General features: G+C 41.2%; 1 protein-coding gene across 8 annotated transcripts in view; it reads right to left on the bottom strand.

The window, feature by feature from the left end:
- Positions 1-24,722, bottom strand: part of CTTNBP2 (cortactin binding protein 2) — a 376,872-nt gene that overhangs the window by 23,945 nt on the left and 328,205 nt on the right. For all 8 annotated transcript variants that reach the window (XM_032483616.1, XM_032483615.1, XM_032483617.1 and 5 more), the window contains 6 exons: positions 21,190-21,307; positions 17,858-18,133; positions 15,084-15,179; positions 13,828-13,907; positions 3,804-3,890; positions 3,622-3,721 (listed from right to left, as the gene is read on the bottom strand). In XM_032483616.1, coding sequence (XP_032339507.1) covers positions 3,622-3,721; positions 3,804-3,890; positions 13,828-13,907; positions 15,084-15,179; positions 17,858-18,133; positions 21,190-21,307 — 757 coding nt within the window. The remainder of the gene's footprint in view (positions 1-3,621; positions 3,722-3,803; positions 3,891-13,827; positions 13,908-15,083; positions 15,180-17,857; positions 18,134-21,189; positions 21,308-24,722) is intronic.

Raw genomic sequence — 24,722 nt, 5'->3', positions numbered from 1 at the left:
GGCAGGGCACGGAGGTAAACACAGCCCACTGCTGTTCATCAGGGGTGGTGGCTGCATCTGCAGGGATCAGGGAGGTTTTCATCTGAGGCGTCCTTAGAGCCCTTAAACAGGGGCTTCCAGGTGCACTGTGATCGGCGCTGTACGACACAATGCTGGCACAGTACCTGCCATGCCGCGGTTAGAGTGTGTGTGCGTGTGTGTGGGAGCGGGGGAGTTCGTGTGTTTATTCTAGATGAAATTTTGGAGTAATTCTAGGTGGAAAATGCAGCATAAACAAAGAGTGGAGAATGGAAAAGCAAAGGACATGTGAGGAGAAATACTATATTCTACTGGAACTTAGGTATCTATTTTAAAAAAGGGTCAGATATTCTAAAGAAGATACACAAATGGCCAGCAGGTACATCAACATCAGTAACCGTCAGGGAAATGCCAACCAAAACCACAATGAGATATCAACACCTGTCAGGACGGCTATCACCAAAGAGTTAACACGTGCTGGTGAGGATGTGCAGAAGAGGGAATTCTCGTATACTGTCGGTGGGAATGAAAATTGGTACAACCACTATGGAAAGCAGTATAGAGGGTCTTCAAAAAACCAAAAACAGAACTACCAAATATCCCAAGGAAATGAAATCTTGCAGAGATCTTGAAGAGATATCTGCACTCCCATGCTCACCACTTAATCCACAATAGCCAAGACATGGGAACACCTAACTATTCATCAACAGAGGAATGGATACAGAAAATGTGGCATACATACACAACAGAATATTATTCAGCCATGATAAAGAAAGGGATACTGCCATTTGTAACAACACAGATGGATCTTGAGGGCATTATGTTAGGTGAGGTAAGTCAGAGAGACAAATACTACAAGACAGCATGACATCATGTGCATGTGGAATCTAAAAATGCCAGTCTGATGATACACAGTAGAGTGGTGGTTGTCAGGGGCTGGAGAATGAGGGAAATGGGAAGGTGACAGTCAGAGGGTGCCAATTTTCAGCTAGAAGATAATATGTTTTGGACAGCTAATGTAAACATGGAGGCTATAGTTAACAATACTATATTATATACTTGTAAGTTGCTAAGAGAGTAAATATTAAATGTTCTCATTGTGAGAAAGAGATGGTAATTATGTGAAGTAATGGAGATGTTAGCTAATGCTCCAGTGGTAATCATTTTGCAATATGTACGTGTATCTAATCAATGCTTTGTATATCTTGAACTTACACTGTTTCTCAAAAAATAAATAAATTAAAAAGGGACAGATAAGTAAATCAGATGGATCAATGTCCTTGAATGGAAAGCCTTGAATAGCATCAGTGAATGATGGAAGAATGTGGGAGGCAGGAGTCACAGAGAACTTTCAATCAGGGGTCTGGTGGTCTGTGAAGGATGTTCAGGGAGAAGATGCAGGCAGAGCAAACACTGCCAGGCGAGCAGACAAGACCCAGGGAAAGGGGGCACACAGTAGGATGGTACCATGAGGGTGGATGAAAAAGGCACACTGAGCCCCACTTGGCAGGACATGACCAGGGACTGGCTGTGTGGAAGGAGTGAGGGGTCCATGAATGAGAGAACCTGGGGGTTCTAGACAGTCTTCATACTGCTTTAAAAATGGAGATAGTTGAAAATATGGAAAGAACAAACTCCCAGATTTTCACAGAAAAACCTGCATTTCTGGCTTCTTCCTCCAAGTCACAAGACCTCAGGACCCTAGGTCTACACTTCCGCCACCAACAAGCTGCTCAAGCTGAGAGCTGCTGCCCTGGGGAGACCAAGACGTGCCTCCCCTCCCCCAGCCCCAACCAGCCGGCTTCACCCCTTAATGCAGCTTTCTGGCACTTGTGGGCATTTAGGTTTTTCAAGTCTGTCAGTACGACCTGAATTCCAAGTGTGGGGGCCAAGAGACTTGTGCTACTCTCCAAATTGTGCAATTAGGAAGAAGAGGTTTTTTTTTTTTTTTAACAAGATGCTCCCAAAAGTTAAGAAACGCTGAGTTGGTCACCTTTGCAACCTTCTTGACCTAATTCACTGCTCTCAGATTTTTTTAGCTCTCTAAGTTTAGAGCAGAATCTAGTCTAATTGCTTATCCACAATGATAGGGTGAGAACAGAATATTTTAGCTTCTTACTTTGAGATGAAACAAGACTGAACCTTGAAAAAACATAGGGGCTTTTGTTATAAAACTAAGCAGAAATAAACATTTGGCACAGGTGAGTTTTTAAGGAGCAGCGGCTGGCAGTGATTCAGGAGCCAGACCGCTTGGTCTGAGCCCTGCTCTTCTGTGTCCTCGCCATGGGATCCGTGGGTAGGGCACTTAACCTCTGGCTCAAGTGTTTATAAATCAGGGTGTTTAGAATAAAGCCTACCACAGTCAAAGCTTAATAAGTGTTGGCTATTATTAGCATCATGGTCAGAGAAAAAACAGCTCTCTGTAGCTAACTTTCACTAGTTTCTGGTCAAAGACTGACCCGAGTACCAGAGCAACATTCAGATTCTGGTGGGATTTTCCTGTCCCCAAAATGTGTGCCTCTGGGTTTGTGGACTCCTCCGTCCCTCTCTAAACCTGCCTCAATTTTACTTCTTGATTTAGGAACTCCTGGTAATCTCTTTCGTCCTCAACCTGGTCAACAGCTACCCCAGCGACAAGGTATATTCCTTGATCATAGCTCCAAAGATGAGAATCACCCCTCCCCCTAAAAAAGAGACCTGAATTCGCATTTCAAACCCCCTTCACCCAGCGCACAAACTGCCTCCCTCCTTCCCTCCCCTCCGCCCCCAGCGTCGCTGTGGCTTTGAGGTCTTGGAGACTGGAGGCTGGTCCATTTCAGTTTTGTTTCACAGCCACTAGTCACACTATGCTACACAGGGTTACACTAACCCCACCTGTGGGAAGGTTGGGGTGTTAATCTCTAGAGCCTAAGGATAGAAAATTCATGAAAATGTTCTATTAATAAACATGTTTAATCGTGGTTCTGCCACTGTATAGTTGTGGCAAGTTACTGAACCTCTCTGTGCCTGTTTCCTCACCTTTGAAATGGAGAAAATAATACTGACTTGCACAGGGCTGCTGTGGAGATTACATGAGCTAATACATGTAATGTGTTTAACAAAGTACCAGTCAACAGCACATTAAGAGTGAGGCAGAGAAAGCAGTTCAACCCAGGTGCAGCAATAAGGGGTTCTTTGGTTGCAGAGAATTTATGAATAAGAATAAAATTTACCCAAAATTGATCTGCTTATTATCACTGTGCAATTCTAAACCGCACCAAAGACACAATACACTCAGTTCCACCAGGTGGACTTCTCCTACCACCACCTCCTTTAGCATCTTCTGGTGCCAGTTACATAGTATGCTCAGAACAGATAATAATTTATAAACAAAAGATGAAGAAAAAGAAAAAACATAGGATATGCAATAAATGCAATGATATGTACATGAAAATATTTTTTTGCAAGTGTTCACCTGGATTCTAGTTTTCATCCTTCAGCTGCTGAGTAAGTTAAAAGTCCACTTAAATTCATCCCCAAGCAACAACATTTATTTCCTTGTAATGGCATCACTGACAAGATGAGTTTTGGTTACCACAACTCAGTTTGCTGAAACGGGCTTACCGCTACTGATGAACAGATCTGCTAGCTGTTCCTTGGAGAAACCAGCGTCCACTTCGGCTCTCACTATCTCACAGGAGAACCCTGCAGCCGTCTGTCTGTGCTGTGATAAGAAGACAGAGTCATTAGTTCTACAGACTTTCAAGTTTTCAGAGAAAAGGAGATGGTGTGCAAGTATTCGGTACCTTCATGCAGAGCGCCAGCTGATGTGCTATGTAGTCCTGCAAGCTTCCTTCTGGGCCGTGGAAAATGACATTATGATATTGCTCGACCTGTTAATGAACCAAGAAGAGACCTCAGGTATTTTTTAGGCTTTTGCTTAGCATTTTGCTAAGCAGAAAAAAATGTGGTACACCAGTGTGGAATTTCCTTTCTGACTGTCCTCAGCCTTTCAAAAGATTAAACACATTATTCTAGGGATTAGCTGTATTCATTGGGCATGTCAAGTCTTTCATGTCAATGTGAAACACTTGCAAATATAGTATTCATGTGGCATATTTTATATAGCATTTACACATTTATAGCAAGAGACGACATTTTATGAAACAGCACGCTCCTTCTTCCCTCTGTTTTCTACAGGAAGGGTCAGTGTATTAGCTGGGAACACAGTTCCTAGAATATCCTGTCCCTTGCAGATGTTAGTTTTTGTCTTTATTATCCCTTGCAGATGCTCCTTAGTCTGAATTCTCCCAATGCTTATTTTACTTTTCAGAGTAAAATAATAACGAATGTTACCAATTTTGGAAAATACAAAGACACATAAAGTAGCAGAATAGACATCACTGAAGCAATCACTGTAAATATCTGTTTCCTTTCAGCTTTTTTCTTCGCATAGTTGATGTATGTGTATTTGTTTTTTAAGAACAATATATGAGTGTAATCTTTTTACAGCTGTTGTATACCAGATGATACATTTGTGTTGACTTTTTACATAGAAGACATTTTCATGAGTATAAAATTCTTGAATCAAAAAGAATGGAATACTCCCAAACTCATTCTATGAAGCCACCATCACCCTGATACCAAAACCAGGCAAAGACACCACCAAAAAAGAGAATTACAGACCAATATCACTGATGAACATAGATGCAAAAATCCTTACCAAAATATGAGCTAATAGAATCCAACAGCACATAAAAAAGATTATACATCATGATTAAGTGGGGTTCATCCCAGGGACACAAGGGTGGTTCAACATATGCAAATCAATCAGTGTAATACATCACATCAACAAGAGAAAGGACAAAAACCACAGGATCATCTCAATAGATGTAGCAAAAGCATTTGATAAAATTCAAGACCCATCTAAGATAAAAACTCTCACCAAAGTGGTTATAGAGGGAACATATCTCAACATAATAAAAGCTATATATGACAAACCTACAGCCAGCATAGTACTCAACGGTGAAAAACTCAAAAGCTTCCCACTAAAATCTGGGACAAGACAAGGCTGCCCACTGTCACCACCCCTATTCAACATAGTTTTGGAAGTCCTAGCCACAGCAATCAGGCAAGAGAGAGAAATAAAAGGGATCCAAACTGGAAAAGAAGAGGTGAAAAGCGTCTCTATATGCAGATGACATTTAGAAAACCCTAAAAGGTCCACACAAAAACTACTAGAAATAACCAAAGAATTCAGTAAGGTAGCATGTTATAAGATTAACTTTCAAAAATCAGTTGCATTTCTTTACACTAATGATGAATCAACAGAAAATAAAGTAAAGAAACACTCCCCTTTAAAATAGCACCCAAAGTAATAAAATATCTGGGAATAAATCTAACCAAGGAGGTGAAAGAATTATACACAGAAAACTATAAACCACTGATGAAGGAAATTAAAGAAGACTTTAAAAAATGGAAAGATATCCCATGCTCTTGGATTGGAAGAATCAATATTGTTAAAATGGTCACACTGCCCAAGGCAATCTACAGGTTTAATGCAATCCCTATCCAATTACCCAGGACACATTTCACAGAACTAGAACAAATCAGAATAAAATTTATATGGAACCACAAAAGACCTAGAATTGCCAAAGCATTACTGAAGAAAAAGAGGCTGGAGGAATAACTCTCCCAGACTTCAGACAGTAGTACAGAGCTACAGTCATCAAGACAGCATGGTACTGGTACAAAAACAGACATATAGACCAATGGAACAGAATAGAGAGCCCAGAAATAAACCCACAAACTTTTGGTCAACTAATCTTTGATAAAGGAGGCAAGAATATACAATGGAAGAAAGTCAGTCTCTTCAGCAATGGTGTTGGGAAAACTGGACAGCAGCATGTAAACAAATGAAGCTTCAACACTCCCTTACACCATATACAAAAATCAACTCGAAATGGATCAAAGACTTAAACATAAGACAGGATACAATGAACCTCCTTGAAGAAAATACAGGCAAAACATTATCTGACTTACATCTCAAAAATGTTCTCCTAGAACAGTCTACCCAAGCAATAGAAATAAAAGCAAGAATAAACAAATGGGACCTAATGAAACTTACAAGCTTCTGCACAGCAAAGGAAACCGTAAGTACAACAAAAAGACAACCTACGGAATGGGAGAAAATTTTTGCAAATGAAACCGACAAAGGCTTGATCTCCAGAATATATAAGCAGCTTGTACAACTTAATAAGAAAAAAGCAAACCCAATCCAAAAATGGGCAAAAGATCTAAACAAGCAATTCTCCAAGGAAGACATACAAATGATCAATAGGCACATGAAAAAATGCTCCATATTGCTAATTATCAGAGAAATGCAAATCAAAACTACAATGAGGTATCACCTCACACCAGTCAGAATGGCCATCATTCAAAAGTCCACAAATGACAAATGCTGGAGAGGCTGTGGAGAAAAGAGAACCCTCCTACACTGCTGGTGAGAGTGCAGTTTGGTGCAGCCGCTGTGGAAAACAGTATGGAGATTCCTCAAAAGACTAGGAATAGACTTACCATATGACCCAGGAATCCCGCTCCTGGGCTTGTATCCAGAAGGAACCCTACTTCAGGATGACACCTGCACCCCAATGTTCATAGCAGCACTATTTACAATAGCCAAAACATGGAAACAGCCTAAATGTCCATCAACAGATGACTGGGTAAAGAAGATGCGGTATATTTATACAATGGAATACTACTCAGCCATAAAAACCGACAACATAACGCCATTTGCAGCAACATGGATGCTCCTGGAGAATGTCATTCTAAGTGAAGTAAGCCAGAAAGAGAAAGAAAAATACCATATGAGATCGCTCATATGTGGAATCTAAAAAAAACACATAAATACAAAACAGAAACAGACTCATAGACATAGAATACAAACTTGTGGTTGCCAAAGGGGTAGGGGGTGGGAAGGGACAGAATGGGATTTCAAAATTTGTAGATACTGACAGGCATATGTAGAACAAATGAACAAGATTATACTGTATAGAACAGGGAAATATATACAAGATCTTGCAATAGCTCACAGTGGAAAAAAAAAGTGACAATGAGTATATGTATGTTCATGTATAACTGAAAAATTTCCTCTACACTGGAATTTCATACAGCATTGTAAAATGACTATAACTCAATAACAAAATTGTAAAAAAAAAAATTCTTGAATCAACTGTCTATATGATTCCATTTTTTGAAGCACTGAATTCCAGAAATCTAGATAGAGACTGATCGATCAATTTTACTTTGTAAAAAGGAAAATCTGCCTGAAAGCCTATAGAATTTTTAAATGAAATCTTGACCCTCATGTATAAGGATACCTTGCCTGAGAACATGTGGCGATGTAGGGGATGTTGGGACAGAAAGCCAATGACCTTTTATGTAGGGCAAAGGCAGTGACATTTGGAGCCAGATGTGGAGAGGGAAGCCATCCCCCGATCTCTGCCATCCTGCGGCTGAGCTCCCACTCCCAGCCAATATGATGCAGAGAAGCTTTCTTCTTGGAAAGGTCTTGTAGAAAAGTAACTGGGCTGATGAAACGCCACCTTACCAGTACAGGGGACGTAGCTCGTGTATGAAGGCTGAGCCACCCAAACTTAGAGAAGTGTCAGGCGTAGAAGTGTTTGTCTCTCTTCATAATGCGAGATGGGACAATGTTAGGGCATGTGTGTCTACGTTTGTGCTATTGCTGCTCTACTGTGCTCCTGATGAGTTTGCTCCATTTAGATCAGAGGGGAAGGCCACATCCTTTAGGGTGGCTGGAGTGGACTTCTGCCAAGACAGTGGCTGCCCCTGGCTCATCACAGGAAGAGACAGGTTCTGAGACAGGCAAGGCTTGAGGGAAAATCCTTAGCATGGAAGGAAGAAACTCCTTCCTTACCTGGGGCCTTTAAGACTTGAGCGGTGGCCTCCAAGGAGACCAGGACATGCTTAGAGGAACTCCTGGAAAGTGGAGAGAAACTAGGCTTGACCACTGGGTGTCAGGCCATGAGCTAAGGAGAGAAGATCCTTAAAGGGGCCCCTGGATGTTGCACTTGGGTCGGGGTTTTAAGCTCTGAAAGACAATTTACCTGGTAGCCACCAGTGGTTTTCTCTGAGTTTAAACACCATTCCACCATTGCTAAGTCTTCAGTAAAAAGGGAGACAACAGAGGCTGGGGCAGCAGGGAGAGTGGTGTGACAGGAAGAAACGTGACAGCAGCCACAGCTGCGTAAGGAACGTCAGGATCTTAAAGCCACGGGATGACCTCAGCACAGGCCAGCCTGGGATGTCTTCTGTGCTATGGGGGTCTGTGAGCCAAGCAACGGTAGAGGTGCCGGCAGGGCCCGAGACAGGGACAGGGCCTCCCCCAGAGACATGGGAGGAGAGAGAAAATCCTGTAAGTTCAGCTGAGGTTCTGCTTCTATGCAGCAAGGCCACAAGACTTCAGGGTTAGGTTGTTACTAAGGAAGAATTACAGAATAATCTCTTATTTGTCCCTAGGTGATGGACAAGCCTGGGGATATACAGATTACACTTGTCCTTTAAAAATGCTGCCCAGATTTATCTAGTTATGGCCTCTTTCTACCAATTTTAAATGGAACATGGTAAATCCTTTCGGTATACGTAGTCAAACCTTTTCTGGCTTGTGAAATCTTTCTTCCATTATACTTCTGTTAATTTCTCCACTTCTACTTTTCTTTCTTTTTTTTTTCTTTATGCTTCCTTTTTTACTGACATATAGTCAGTTACAATGTGTCAATTTCTAGTGACAAGCACAATGTCCCAGTCATGCATACACTGGAATTTGACACAACATCGTAAAATGACATAACTCAATAAAAAAAATGTTAAAAAAAAAGATAAAAAAACAAATTTCTTCTGAAGAGCACAGGAAACTATATTTAATATCTTGTAATAACCTTTAATGAAAAAGAATATGAAAACAAATATATGTATATAGTTCTCTTTATTTCTAAGGAATACCTATGATGCTAAAGTTCCCTTTCTGTGCTCTGTGAGAGTATCCGTCCCCTTATCTCATCATTACCCTAACTCTGCTCCCCTCTCCCCCCCATTGTGGGAGAGGGGTCCTCCAGCCAGTCTCTCACAGCCCTGAACGGAGTGTTCACCATCTCGCGTCTGCTCTTTGTGATCAAGCACAGCTTCGGTGCCACCACCGCAGTTTCCGTTGTTCTTACAGCTCCCTGCCTCACCCATCTCCTTTCCAACCCTCTTCCTTCTCCTCTCAGCCGGCACTCGACCATGGCTTCCTTGTCCTGGTTTTATAGTCTATCTCCTCGCATTCTTTAGAGAGTGAACATAGTTTTCCAACTTTTCTCTGCTCTTTTCCCCCTAGTTATTTTTAAGCTGTGTCCTTCTGAGTTTCCAGAATGACAACCCTGTTCTGTTCTGCAGTATTCATCCCTCCATAGATAAAAGGTAACTTGCCATTAGTATTTATATACTGTGAAACCACAGGAAGAATTCTGCAGTAAAGAAGGACGTGTGGGCCATCACTGGTTTCACTCGCTGTCCACTGATTTTCCAGCTGAATGCCTGCCTTAGGTCACTAGATGGAAGGTGGGCTGGTGTCTATAATTTTTAGTTAAACTCCAGGATCCAGCAGTCGCTGCAGTGGGCTGAACTCCTGCTGTTCCCCTCAGTGGACAAATGCATGGGATGAACTGCAGTCCTAGGAAGCAGGATGCTCCTGTACCCATCCCACCAGAGTGCTCAATAACTCACTTCCTGGATGCAGCACGGGCTCATCAAGGCCCTCTGACTTCCTGCTCAGGGATTTCTAGGAACTTTAAGCTCCGAACGGACGTGCAAGGACCTGTATTAACAGGGCTGGAGGATAATATTGTGGTGCTGCAAAAAGCAGAGTAAAGGACAGATGCCCAATTTTCTAATTTTCTAACTGGTGTAGATCTTGCTTTTTTGAACCATTAGTAAGATGGTTACCTTCTTTCAGGCAGGCCTTAAATAAGTGAACACAACACTCTCTTGCCCCTGAAGGTAGTGAAAATTTTTTCTAGATTCTTGCCAAAGGAAGACTTCAAAGTTCTATTTTCCTCTGTTACTGTAAAATTTTGTCACTTTTCAAAAAGTACTTTAGTGGGAAATTGTGTGTTAGGTACTGCTGGCCAGGTGCACTTTTCAACCAGAAATCTTGAGCTCTCCAAATTACTCCCAAACTGCTATGACTTACTGGGTAGAAATTCTCCCACAAGGAATGTGTTGTTTCACACTAGTGAAACAGGATACAGATTTTCAAGATTTACTGAATAGTCTACCCCTGAGATTTTCAACCAGCATTGCTTTTTAATCTTGTCTCACTTTTGAAAACAAGAGTGCTCTATTCAATACAGCCATCCTGTCCAACTGCTTATGTTTTCTTAAGATTGATTTTGCAATCATGTAACAGCAAGAGACCCAACTTCAAAGATAAGCTGTCTTCAATTTCAACCTCATTTGTTCTCAGATTGTAGGTTCTTATGAAAGACTGGAAACATTCAATTTAAAATTTCATTGAAAGGCCATTCACTAGCAGTAAGCATTTTTGTTCACATCACCTAATAACCTTTCTGGAATAAGTAAAATATAAATAAGTGAATCCAGTAAGCAAGAAAAGGTAAAAACGAATGTACAGACTTCCAGATCATTCATACATTCTAATGCATGCCTCCTAGTAGTACATTTCTCCTCTTTTCAGGTATTAATTTTTTGTTAATGGTATTTTGTTCTATCTCATCAAATGATATAGTTGTGTGGGTTGCCGTTTAAGATCTGAACAAAAAATTTAATTACGAAAGCCTATTGCTTTACTGACACTTTGCAAACGTGCAAAACTATGCCAAGAAAACATATCTGTCTGTTCCAGAGTTAACATATTATGTCTCCAAATAACAAGATTTGAGGTGTAATAAATGTACATGCTCCATGCTTCCAGCAGAGGGCTCTAAAGATAGACAGGTAGATAGGTAGGTAGATGGACAGGCAGGAATTTTGGGGGGAGGTGGAGGGAAGGTAAATATTTAAATTACGTTGAAAGATCTATTTTTTGAAAAACAAAATCAAACTCAACTTCTACAAGGTGAACTGGTGTCGCCAGATGTATCTTTGAAGCGCACGCTCGCAGTGCGACAGTTTTGCTTATTCGTAGAGGGACACTGGCCTTGTTCTCACAATTGGTACCAATCCTCTTTATTCTTGTGTCTTCACAGCCTATTCAGGAAGCTCTTATCACATGTCAATTAGTGTTTTGTGAGGCAAATGAATTCTGGATTAAAGGGAAACAATGACCTTCACAAAGGCCCATCCATTCCTTTCTTTTTTTCCCTCTCACAGTGTTTTTTTTTTTTGCAGAGTGGAGTTTACAAGAGGAGCTGAGGTCTCCACTAGGGTCAATGTGGCACCTGTAATGTGCTTTCAGACTTGTGGCATTATTTGAAAGCAATAAACTTCAATTTTGTTTGGAGTTTCACTTGTCAGACTCTGAGGAAAAGCTTCTACTATCCTGAGACAGCTTTAGGCCAAGCTATGCTGAGACGCTGAACTCAGAGAAGGATGAAAAATAAAAGACCTTTAGAGAGCTAATAAAATTGGGATGGCTATAGCCTGGTGTCATGTTTTATAGCTAAGATTTTAATTCCAACTTCTCTGACATACACTTTTAAATAACTAATTTATATATGACTTTAGAGCCACAAATGACCCAGTAATTGTTCACTTATTCATGTGAAATCTCCCCAAACTCTGGCACATCCAGCATCGTGTATACACAAAGCTGCAGTCTTTCATGTCAGAGGTTTTATCTATTTGCTGAGGTCTCTCTTTACAGAATAGGCATAAGAGAATAAAAGAATTCAAGAAAAATTAGAGTTCACATACGCAGACACAGACACAGACACACATAATGTTTTAAAAAATTAGCTTACTGAAAGTATAAAAGCCAATCTCAGACTTGGTTCCTAACTTCAAATAAAGATAGGCCCTCACTTATTAATGTAGATATAATAACTTGGGTATTATAGCTGTTTAAAAAAATAAAACTGTAAGATACAACTCTTGGGTATAACTTCTCCCTTGTCACCTAGCCTCTGGCACTCATGAACTCTTCCTGACCCACATCTCCTCTGGACTGACACTCGCCCTACTGGCCAGAATCTTCTTCCACTATAGCCACGGAAGACAAAGGATCCATGTCTCAGACCTCACTGCCACTCTAGGTGCTGGAACCACTTCTTCCTCAGACCAGGGAACTGGCTTCCTCCTTCCCCTAGGACCTTAACTACACTGGCCTCCATGCCCTGAAAAAGATCAGGATGAAGCCGGTCACCTGCTAAAGGGTTGATGAGCTTTTGTGGGCCATCTTAGATACGTAGCCATCATTGACAACATTATTTTTATGCAAACACAGCAAATGTGTTTGGGGAAGGTATAATAAGCAGAATCTCCTAGTGATGACTAGCACACTGGAGTGGACAGCAGACAGAATTCTCAAGAATTATGCTCATGGGGAGTCAAGAGTCCTACATTTTCAAATAGGGCTCAGATGAGGGTGATCTATTTAAGTATTTTCCTAATAATTATTCAGTCACTGAATTACTAAAATACAAGGTTACGAATAAGCTAAAAAATTACAAACTGGCTGAGGAAAGTTTGAATTAATGAAAAAGTTCAACTATTGTAGTAAGTAATTAGTGATTCAAAATTAAGTTAAATGTCTCCTTATTCACTCAAGGATGGAGATTTAAAATTCACTTGTATTACTCAACTAGTCTATGAAAGTATTTAAAACTAACATCATTAAAAAAAAAAAAAAGCCTGATTTAAAGGTTTCACTCCATTTGATTTTCTGCATAAGGATTTTAGTACATGCATTTTCTGTAGCACATTTACACACATAGTGAAAGCTGGTTACTGCAATTCTTTCTTAACCAAGAGGTTAATAACTAGCATAAACTCTAATAACATGCATGAGAATGGAAGACAGCCTAGTTCAACTCTTTGGATTTTACCACCTACTACTCCCTGAGGACCATGGGCAATTTGAGTCTTGGTTTATTTACCTCTAAAATAGGAGTAATTGGTCAAGTACCTACCTCACAGGATGATTAAATGAGATTATCTATATACTTAGAGCAGAGGTTGGCATGTTCAGGCATATCTCAGAGACATTGTCACTGGTTCTAGTACTAACGCAATAAAATAAATATTGCAATAAAGCAAGTCACGTGAATTTTTAGTTTTCCAGTACATATAAGTTATGTGTATGTTTTCACTATACTGTAGTCTGTACTGGGTCTCTCATCTGTGGGGACTTCTGTCTTTGAGAAAAATAAACTTTTGTACTGTTTAAGCTACGATTGGTCTCTGTTCAGGTGGCCAAATCAATACGCTAAGTAATGCTAGCGTATTTACTCAAATTTAAATTGTGAAAGTTCACAGCCAGGCATCTTCATGTCTATAGTTATTCTCTTTCATATTGACGATCGATTACTTGATGTCAAGTCCTTGTTAGGGGAGGACAACCTCCTCCTGCCCAGATTGTAACACTTCACAAGTCACAGGTGGCCTCTGGGTCGGGCAGTGGACACCTGGATGGCTGTGACAGACAGATATCCACAACAAAGGTACCAGCAGTATTCCAACGAGGGGGCTGTTCGGGAGGTCCGGGCACAGGGTGGGTGGGGGCTCACACTGTTCTCAGCACAAAAATGGGCTCCCATATAACCCAGTGTCAGGGATAGGAGTGTAAGACTCCAGTCGACGGCGTCCACCTACCAGCCTGAGGTAGTTCTGCAGCATCTGAAGAGGGATCATAGTTGCGTAAGTCACACTACTGAGGCAGCCTTCTTGAGGACCTGTGAGAAAGAAATACACAGGAGGAAAATTGGTTCTTGTTAAATACAAATGGTCAAAACATAACAGAACCTAGCATAAAAAAACACAATACGTTGACTTATGTAGGCCGAGCTGACATTTGGCCAAAAGGCACCCGTGTACCTTTGCCATTGTGAATACACTGCAATACTTTGCACAGGCTGAGAAACAGCCCCTGCTGCCGGCTGCCAGAGAGCTCCCAGCAGCCTCCTCCCTCCCCTGGAGAGCCCACCCATCTCCTGTCAGTCATGACCAGGGCCTTCCGATCCGGGCTCCAGCACTTTAGCTGGTATCCATTCTCATTGCTGGATTCAATATTTTACTGTTCACGAGCAAATGTCATCAGAGATAATCCCAGTTCTAGCCTGGCCAGCATTAATGCACAGGTCCATTCCCAAACTCTGCCCCCCTCCCCCAAACCCCTTCTGTGTTCTGCCACTCTCTCAATATGGCATTTGAGCCTGAAAGAATTTTCTGGAATGGTCTCACACTCTTTAAAAACTTAAATACCATTCAAAAAATAAAATAAAATTTTCTTAGTTGAAACTGAATTTTTAAAGGCTCCATTCCCCAGTTTGGGAAAGACATGAATGAAATCAGTAGCCTTTTAGAATTAAAGATTGAGAAACTGAGAATTCCTATACTACTTACTGGCTGTATGAGCTTAGAGAAGAGATTCTCTGAGTCTCAATTTCTTTGTATGTACAATGAGGATAAACAGAAATACCTATCTAACTGGGCTCTTATAAGGATTCCATGAATTTATGCTTGTTCTGTAAACAACAGAGCCTAGGACATATACACTCACAGAGGATCAGCTTGTGCATAATAATCATACTGATCACACACTGCACTTGACAGCAATACAAGACATTTCTCTTCACAGGGTGTCTGCCACTCTCTTATCAGCACGTCAGTTTGTTCCTAATGAGATATGCAATCAGAATCACAGCAACCAATGATCAGGACAGATATCACCACACGTGTCAGAAACATGGCATTTGGTTTTTCCTCTCAATCACACGTTTAAAAAAATACCTAATTATTTAGCAGTCAGAGTCACACATGCACGGCCTGAGGCCATGGGACAAAAACATGCAGATTCTGAGCTGCTGTCAAATAGTCACGGTGCAAACCTCAGTCTGGAATATCCTTACCTGTTAAAAGCACAGTGACCTGCTCTATTTTATTCGTTCTCATAAAGTCCCACGGGGACTGGGTAAAGCTCTGACCTGCTGACCACGGCACATTTCCTAGTTCAAAAGAATAAAATACAATGTCAAGAGAAGCTTAAAAAGTAATGACTCTTATAAGGGTCAATGTATGATCTCCTGTGTGAGAACCCTAAGGACTCCAGAGCTTAGACTGTCAGAGGCACACATGGGCTATGGAAAGGGTCACACAAGGGGTTAACTTTCTAGTACAATTTTTGTAGAAGATCAAGAGGAGCCCTTCAAACCACAGCCTTTTCCAAAGCTGTCCTTACATGGGATTGAAATAAATCTGGGAAGTGAAAATACAACCAAATATGCCTAGGGTGAAGTTTTAAAGAACAAAGCAGATTATAACCGTTCATGGTTCTTCCAATGCCCGCTTCACAAAACCCAAGCGCGCTGGATGAGATAACAGGTCCTGAATGATCTGGTCCCTGTCTCCCTTTCCAACAAGTTTTTGGATCCCAGTAAAAACACGTCACTTCATGGACTCAGAATAAAGCAAACCTTTTCACAGTCCAGGGTCTCTGCTCACTCTTGCTCAAAAAGGGTCCCACTTTATAAGTGTCCACTCTAGGGAGGGATTAGCGACAAGTATGTGTTTCCATCTCTTCCCTTCCACGGATCAACTCTTAAATACCTCTTCTCAGCATGTCCCCAACACACATGCGTACTACCTGTAACTCACTGCTCCTCTGTTGCCCTTGGTCCCCTTAACCTAGTTTAGGTTATTGATACAGTAACATTACTCATATTCATACATAAATAACAATGTTACACGTTTGCCTTGTTTTATTGTGTTTTGTTTTATTGTACATCACAGATACTGTCTTATTTACCAACTGAAGGTTCCTGGCCCTGGATCGAGCAAGTCTATCAGTGCCATTTTTCCCAACAGTATTTGCTCACTTTGTGCCTGTGTCACATTTTGGTAATTCTTGCAATATTTCAAACATTTTCATTATTATTATATCTTATAGTGATCGGTGAGCAGTATAGTGTTATAGTGATCTGTGATCTTTTTTGATGTTACAATTGCAAAAAGATTACAACTCACTGATGGCTCAAATGATGGTTAGCATTTTTTAGCAGAAGTACTTTTTAATTAAGGTATGTACATAGTGTTTTTTTTTAGACACAATGCAGTTGTACACTATAGACTGCAATATATTATAGATAACTTTTATATGCACTGAGAAACCAAAAAATTCATGTGACTTACTTTACTATGATGTTCCCTTTATTGCCATGGTGTTGAAATGAACCTGCAATATCTGAAGTATGCTTGTAACTACCAGTTATCAAGTGTCCACAGCCAGATACCTTTACCCATAAAACTCAATGATTTTTAGATCTGAAATGCTACTCGGGTGCCCCACACTTCAGGGACATGAATGAACACTGGAACTATTGGGCCTTAGCATCCATTGCTCACAGAATCCAATCTATCTGATGGTGGTGAAGACCCACTTGCCTTTGTCAGTTTCCAGATTAGCTGGATGAGGGCTGCTGATGGAGGGCCATTTCCTTCAAAACGTGGTTGTGCTGATTTCGTTTATCAGACCCCTGGGCAGAACCACACCTTAAATAACACTGCATTTTTTGCACATTGGCATATGTGTTCCTGAGAATCACTTATGACTTATTTACTTAATGCACTTATTTCATTATATAATAATTCTTTTATAATAATTATAATTAAAGATCACAACAATGATCCATAAGTTGTGAATAATTCGCTTTAAAAACTGGTGGTAATATATGTTCTGAAAGTGATTTAACATTTACCTTATACACATGAACAAAATAAAATGCTCTCTAATATAATAGACTGATACATTAATCGCATGGCGAAACTTTGCCCTTCCCTCAATCTTGACCATTCTCTTGCAACATGGTGCTGGTGACAATGTACAGGCTTTCTGATCAGACAGATAGGATATGAATCCTATCTGCTTTTCCCTTTAGCTGTGTGACCTCAGGCAAGTCATCCTGTAACTAGTTATCTGTGAAATGAGCCTGTTCTCAGGACATACTGAGGTCTGTATATACAACACCCTGCCCAGTTCTGACATCACAGGAGGTTCCCCATCGATGTCAGTTCTCCTAGTTCAACAGGAAAGAAACTAACCAGGGACAGCTAACATTTATAGTACACTTACTATGCTCACAAGAAAGCAAACCTTATCTTTTTAAGTTCTTTGGAGTCCTACCAAACAGAATTAACCAATTATCATTTTAACTCATCCCAAGTGGGAGCTTTCACTACATCTTCATTAAAGTGCTTCTTCTGACTCTAGACTTCATTAGGCCTCCCGTCCGAAGGTGAGGGTGAGTGTTAATGTACTAACACATCTCTGGCACAGCTCAAGTTCAAATCTGGAGCTGTCTTCAGAGCTTGTGCATTAGCAAGCAGCTGCAATGTGGTGAGTTTCTTGCATTTATCAAAATAGCAAGTGCAATCACAAAGCCTCATCAAGGGCTTTCATGTTCTTTACTCTCTGGGCATTATTTGAAGCATAAAAGCATTTTTATACTAACAGGCAACATTATGTAATGGCTGCATTATGAATGCTCAAGGTTTTCAGCACCAGCAGCTGCCACAAGTGAGCTCTGAAATGTATTTAATCAATGAACTAAGTATCAGGTTATGGAACCCATAAACATAAATAAACCCAGAAATGTTAACTTTCCCTTCATTGCAGGATGGCTGATACCTAACGTGATGGATCGCACACTGCTTGCACCGAGGCCAATGCTGGAGTCGGCGGTGCTATTAAACGTCACGTCTTCCAGACTCCACCATCCATCAGAAGAGATTGCTTGGAAATGATTTGTCAGAGCTTGACTCACTGCTTTTGAAAAATCATCCCATGATGTCTGTTTGCGGATATTTAAAGCACATATTGTGTTTTCACATTCAAAGTCATCGGAACCATAGTTGCCTGATTGAATCTCACCCACTGAAATCCTTAAGGGTATTTTAAGAGCATCTGTTGGAACAATATAAGAGTTAGGGAAAAAAAAATCTTTGACAAAAAATGAAACCAGCAAAAATCTTACATAAAATAAACAGATATAAACATTAAAAAAAACAAACCAAAGGGCAGCCATTCTATTTCTTTAAATGATGTCAATTGCATATTCTTCCACTGGAGTAAAGCTTGGTCTCCCAATCTCTTCAGTTTTTTTTTTTGGAACCACATTGTTTGAACTGTTCGTCTTTCCTTGTTTCTCTGTATTCTACTTCATTGATTCTTTCCCTTCGGCAAGATTCTCAAATTCTTTCCCCTCAAATCTGGGAAAACCAGAACCCTCTCTTGGCCTCAACTCTCTATACTGCCCCTTCCTCCTCACCTTCTTTGATAACATAATACAGGCAAGAAACAGCTGTATAGGTCTGTGCACTTAGGATAGTGGCTTCAGACTCATACAGACCTTGGTCTGGGCCTCAGGGTTAGCCATCTCTTAAGTACTTGGTAAATTTCCTCAATCTCTCTATATCACAATTTCTTCTAAAAAATGGAAGAAATGTACAACTGAGCTGTTAGGCAGAGTAAATGAACTCATGTTTATAAGGGACTTAACACGCTCTTTGTTTAACACATCTGTTCACACACTATCTTACAAGTACTAGTAAGTACTTGATAAATGTCAACAGTGCAGTAGAAACTTTTACAACAATCCTTCCAATCTCTCTGTGACACCAACTGACTGAGGCCCCACCCAGGTGGGCAGCACCCCATGTATTTCTGTTCTCATGAACCGAACCGTATGCTTACCAAGAGCCACTTGAGTTTAGCCCCAAATCTTCTATGTCTGTGGAACTCATGACAATAATTAGTAAATTAAATGTTCCAGACACTGATGAAATGAGTTACTATTCCCATGAAAATTAAGTTGAACACTTGAGAGTCACTGAACAAAGGAGCTGCTATAAAAAGTCATCTAATGAGATATGGATGAGACAAGTAGATAAAATTAGAAAAAAAAAAGCTGAATTATCTCTAGACAGATACTGCCTTTAGTTTGCTTCATAAATATGTTTAAATCTCCGAACACTAGAAACCGCAGACAAAGCATTAAAGGTGTGGTTTGTTCAAACAAGAACATGAAGAGCTTCAATGAGCAGAACCATACTAATAGAAAGACCTTCACCTAAAAGTGGATGAAAGCAGAAGCGGGTGTGTTTTAAAATAAAACGTTTGAAAATGTGTTATTTTTATGATTCCTTCCTTAAACTGACTTTTTTCCCCATTAACTGACTTGCTACTAGATTATTTTATTTTCAGTCTTCATGTTACCTACCAGCAACTCCTGACACAACCGATCTCTCTCTGCTCTCTGACACACGCCTGGATTTCCTCGTACCCCAGTGGTCACTCTCTCATGCTGTTCCTTTGCTGGTCCCTCCCCTCTTTCCAGATTTCATGATGATAGAGTATTGCAAGGCTCATTTCTCTCATTTTTTCTATCTGTGTTCACTTCTGTCATGACCTCATCCAGTCCCACGACTTTAAATATCATCTATAGATTGCTGACTGTCAGATTTATATATCCAGCTCATACTCATCTCCAGAATTCTTGCTGACTTGACATCAACCTAGACATCCTAACAGACATCTCAAATTCACAGATTCAAAACATAACTCCTGATCTTCCTTAGTGAAATATGCCTCCCCAACAGCCTCCCCTTGACAGGTGACGGCCACTCCATCCTGCCAGTTGCTTGGGCTGAAAACCTCGGAGTTACCCACGAATCCCTCTCTCCTCCAGACCTCATAACCGGCCCTCCAGTAGGTTCTGTTGGCTCTATCCTTCAGCTATATCCAGAACCCAGACTTCCAAGTCTACTGCAATCCGGATTGAGCCGTCACTATTGTCTCTCACCTGGAACTCTACATTGACGGTGTACCAAGTCTCCCAGATTCTACCTGTGACTTCCCAGTCTATTTCTGACAAAGCAGCCAGAGGTACTTGTAAAATGTTCATCAGATCCTGTCACTCCTAAGCTCAATCACTGAAACAGCGACCTGCAGTCCCTACGATGGCCTACAAATTCCAGTAAGATCCGGCCTCCACTCCTCACCCCTCCTATAACTTCTCAGACCTGTTTCCTAGTTTTTGCCCCTTGCTCATTCTAACCCAGTCACTCCGACTTGCACGTGCTTCCTCAGACACAACAGGTATATCTCTACCTGGCAGGGCCTCTGTCCACTTGATGCTCTGCCTGGAAGGTTCTTACCTGTGGTATCTACATAGATGTCCTCCTTGCCTCCTTCAAGTGTTTGCTCAGATGTCTTACCAGTAAGGCTACCCTGTCTATCATTTAAAAAACTGAAACCCAATTCCCACTTAGTCTTTTCCTCAGCACATCCTACCAGCTCACATATCATATAATGAATTACTATGGTTATTGTTCACTTTCTGCCTCTTAACGTTAGAATGCGAACTCCAAACTACTGATAGAGCTAGCTGATTGAATGCATTGAGCAATAACCTTGATACAAGAGGTCATAATATTTCATGTGATCAGCACTCTATATTCATAAACCCACAAGTGAATCTTTCATAAAATGTGCTGAGTAATATACACTCTTAAAGCTGGAAGGTACCCAAAATATTATCAGTTATCTTTATAGACAGGTAGGCAATCAGACATTGAGAGATAACTGACTTGCCTACATTCATACGATCAGCTAACAGCAAACTACTCAGCCATGATTTCTCACACCCTCCTAGTCTCATGTCTAGAAAGACAAAGTAAATCAGAAGAAAAGACTAATAGTTCTTTAAATACTGTCCAAGGTCAGTAAAATACAAGGAAGATCTATCACCATTTGAATAACTAATTCTGTAAAAAGCCATTTTACATGGAAAAATATAATTACCACATTTATAACCAATTAAGTGTTTTCCAGTAGTTAGGGTTCAAAGAAGGTTAAGAAGAGAATGAAAACACTGGAGTCACATTACTATTTTCCTCACAGTCCTGGAAGCCCTAGCAGCGTGGACGCAGGATGAACAAGAGGCTGCAGACGGCACTCACTCAGATTCTCCAGCAGATGCTTGCAGTCATCGGTGGCGACATCGTGCGCAGTCCGGTTACACTTATCTCTTCTTTCTGGCTCGAGCCCTCCATGCCTACACAGGACTTCTAGGCAGTTCTGTAAAGACAAGAGCTCTATTACCCCATGTCCAAGTGAATATCTCAAGTGAAAAATCCAAGGGAACATTTAGTTGCCTGTAGCAAGCAAATCAGGAATTCTCAGCTAGAAATCTTACTTCTCTTCCAAATATACAGATTAAACAGTGTCTCCAAATGAAAAGCAAAAAGTACTTCATTCAAATGTGATTCACAGACTCAAAACGTCACTCCACAGAACAGCCTCTTAGGTTTCAAGGGAAAAAAAAAAAAGTTAGTTTACTAATCACTCAGTTTGCAGAGTGAAATTAAGGGGGAAAAAGGACTTCAGCAGACAGTATCCTTTTATGGTAATTTGGCAACATACAGCAAAAAGATTTCTGCTGCACCCGGACGTCCCTTGCTGTCTTCTAGACGATGCACTGCTCTCCTAGAAATGCAAGCGCAGGGCTCCAGTTTCAACAATTCTGCCCCAGAGTTTTTGTAAACACATTTATATTTGAGATCTTATGCTGTCCTATTTTTTTAATTTGAAAAGTATGTATGAACACCATGTTGACCAAGGTTTTAGAAAAATATTCTCGAGAGATATTGAAGCTACATGCCTTCTCTTTTTCAGTTTTTTCTTCTGTGTTGCTTCAGGAAATCTCCATTCAAAAAATATCACTAACCTATGAACTGAAAGGTCTAGTTTTCCCAAATTCTTCACTTCAAAGTGATAGACATTACATATGCAAACATTTTCAAGTAAGTGATGGCACGGCAGGGTATTACATCAGGATATTTATCAAGGAACTCTGCTATTTCAACTTTTACCACTTCATGATTTGTCTACTGATTTCCCACCAGAGTAAGCGCAAAACTGAACAAACCATTTGAAATCATGAAGAGAAACAAGCAAGCAAGCAACATCTTTCTCCTACACACACAGAGGCTTGGAGCTGACTTCCACTTCTGACAACACAGTAAACCAGGCAGTCTGAATAGCTTTTGCTAAGCTTGCTGTAAGACACCTTTTTCTGTTCTGTAAAACATATATTTTTTAATGTAAATATTTTATAGACATATAACATCTACATAAGAAGAGTACACAAGTAAGTGTGCAGCTTGAATTCTCACCGAGTGAACACACTTGCGCAGGGAGCACTGTGGAAACCTCCTTCATGTTCCATCTCAATCACTAGGCACTCTCTCCTCCCCCCAAACTAGCTACTATTATGATTTCTAAGATCAGAGACCGGTTTAGCCTGTTCATGGATTTTATATAAATAGGAATCATACTAGAGGAACATTTTTATATCTGGCTTCTTTTCATTCATAGTATCTGTAAAATCATCCATGTGTTGGGAAGAGTTATAGTTCAATTCATCCTTTTTAAAAATTACTGTGTGATATTTCATCAAACAAATAACCAGTTAACCAGTGTACCTTATCTGTACTCTCTTGTTGGTGGACATCTGGGTTCTACTACGGACATCTTGGTATGTGTCCTGTGATGGACACACGCACACAATTCTATTGAGTTTACGGACAGAGTTGGTCTGCAGGGCCACAGGTTACACACATGTTCTACATCAGTATAGACTCCAAAGAGCTTTCAAAAGTGGCTATACCAATTTCCACTCCCACCAGGAGTACACATGAGTTCCGGTTGCTTCATATTGCCCCCAAAATGTACTTTAAATGAATTATGAGTTCACAAGGAAACACAGGAAATCCCTGAGGGTCAGAAAGAAAAACAAAGAGCAAGCTGAAACCACCAATCAAGTGAAATTTGAACAGGAAGCTACTGCTGGTTTGAGAGCAAAGCCAATCTAGGGAATATTTTTGGCTGCTGGGGGGATGGGAGGCTAGGCCTTCAGACCTGCAAAATGGAGGAGTTAAGCCAGAGGACCCCTGAATGAAGAAAAATTTGTCTGCCTGCAAAGGAGCTGGTTAGGACACTGGCTTCTCACTGCCCCTGCTCTCCTGGTTGGTTGGAGGGCTCTCCTCTAATAATTGCAATCAAGGCCTGGCGTTCAGGTTTAAAAATGTCACTAAGCAAAGAAATGAACTGAAAACTAAGTCAAATACACAAATAACAGTTCTTATCAAATTGTTATTACCTCATTTGCATAAAACCAGTAAATTCAGAAGATGGTTAAAAAAAAGTAACTCATGAAAGCATTAAGTAGAATACGTTTCTGAGCAAGCGGTCTAGACGAATGAGTTTAAGTCAAACTGCTATTCACTATGATCCAGATACATCTGCCAGAGCAGAGACTTCAGACAGCAGTGGTTTAGGCTCCAGGTTCCACTTTCATTCACATCTCCATCGCCAGAACTTGGGGGGATGGCCACGGTTACCCGCGGTGGAGGCTGGAGGAGGTCGTCTCTATTTAGGGTGGTCCTGAGCCTCCCAGCTGAACCCCACAGAGGATGGGTAGAGAGATGTTGAGGGACAAGCAGCCACCTCTGCCATGGGCCTTTAAGGAGAGCAGGGAAGCAAGGTACCAGTCCCAGAGAGAGTAAGCAGAAACCTCAAGTCCAAAGAGCTCGAGATAAGCTCCAAGTCAGGGCAGGGAGCTGAGAGCCTGACACTGGCAGAGGGGGTGAGAGAGAAGGCAGACTGCAGATGCACGGCTCAGGTCCAGCACAGGTGCTACAAACAACCTGGGGGTGCCAGGGTGCCCGCTGCTTTGCAGAGCAGGGGAGATGGCGGCTATCACAATGGGAAATGGCAGCATAAGCGAGCAGGGAGACTTTGGTGGGTGTGGCCAAAGATGAAGACAACCAGAGTCAGCTGTGAAGGGCTGGGTGCTAGGGAGCACGGGTGCTTCTCCACAGGCAGGAGGACACATTTAGGTAGGTAAGTACCACGAGCATCTCAGTTCTGAAAACCAACTGGTGTGTTTGGAAGACATACTGAAAAAGTGGGCGACAGAAATGAGACCAATTAAGGAAGAATGGTAATAATAGTCCATTCACTTGCTGATTCAGCCAACATTTAGTGCCTGTGGGCCAGAGACACTGCTAAGCACAATATATACAATGATGAAAAGTGCTATTTTGGAGGAGGTAGAAAGTGAGAGAGGCCTGCAAATCATCACTGTAAAGAGCAAGTTCCCTAAGTGCAGTGTGGAGAGGTGCCCTGGGATCAACTAACTCCTGGAAGCCAGACTTAAGCGGAGGTGTCTTCCAGGCAGGGAAGGGTCAGGACAGAAGAGGCCACGGAGGTGATGGGAACAGCATCTGCAAAGGCAGGGAGAGGAGAGAGAGCACAGGAGCCAGCAGGGCACAGCCAGAGCACAGACGGCATGAGGGAAGGAGACAGGAAGAGAGCCTGTGCAGGCGGACTGAGGCCTGAGCTGGAAGGGCCTTCTCTGTCACGATAAAGGTCTGGCACTTATCCTGGAAGTGACAGAGCCTTGGAAAGACGAAGGTAAATTACACGAGCA

Source organism: Camelus ferus, chromosome 7 (genome assembly GCF_009834535.1).
Source record: "Camelus ferus isolate YT-003-E chromosome 7, BCGSAC_Cfer_1.0, whole genome shotgun sequence".
Classification (NCBI taxonomy): Eukaryota; Metazoa; Chordata; class Mammalia; order Artiodactyla; family Camelidae; genus Camelus; species Camelus ferus.
Note: the sequence above shows the minus strand (reverse complement) of the source record. Positions and strands in the feature narration are given on the sequence as shown.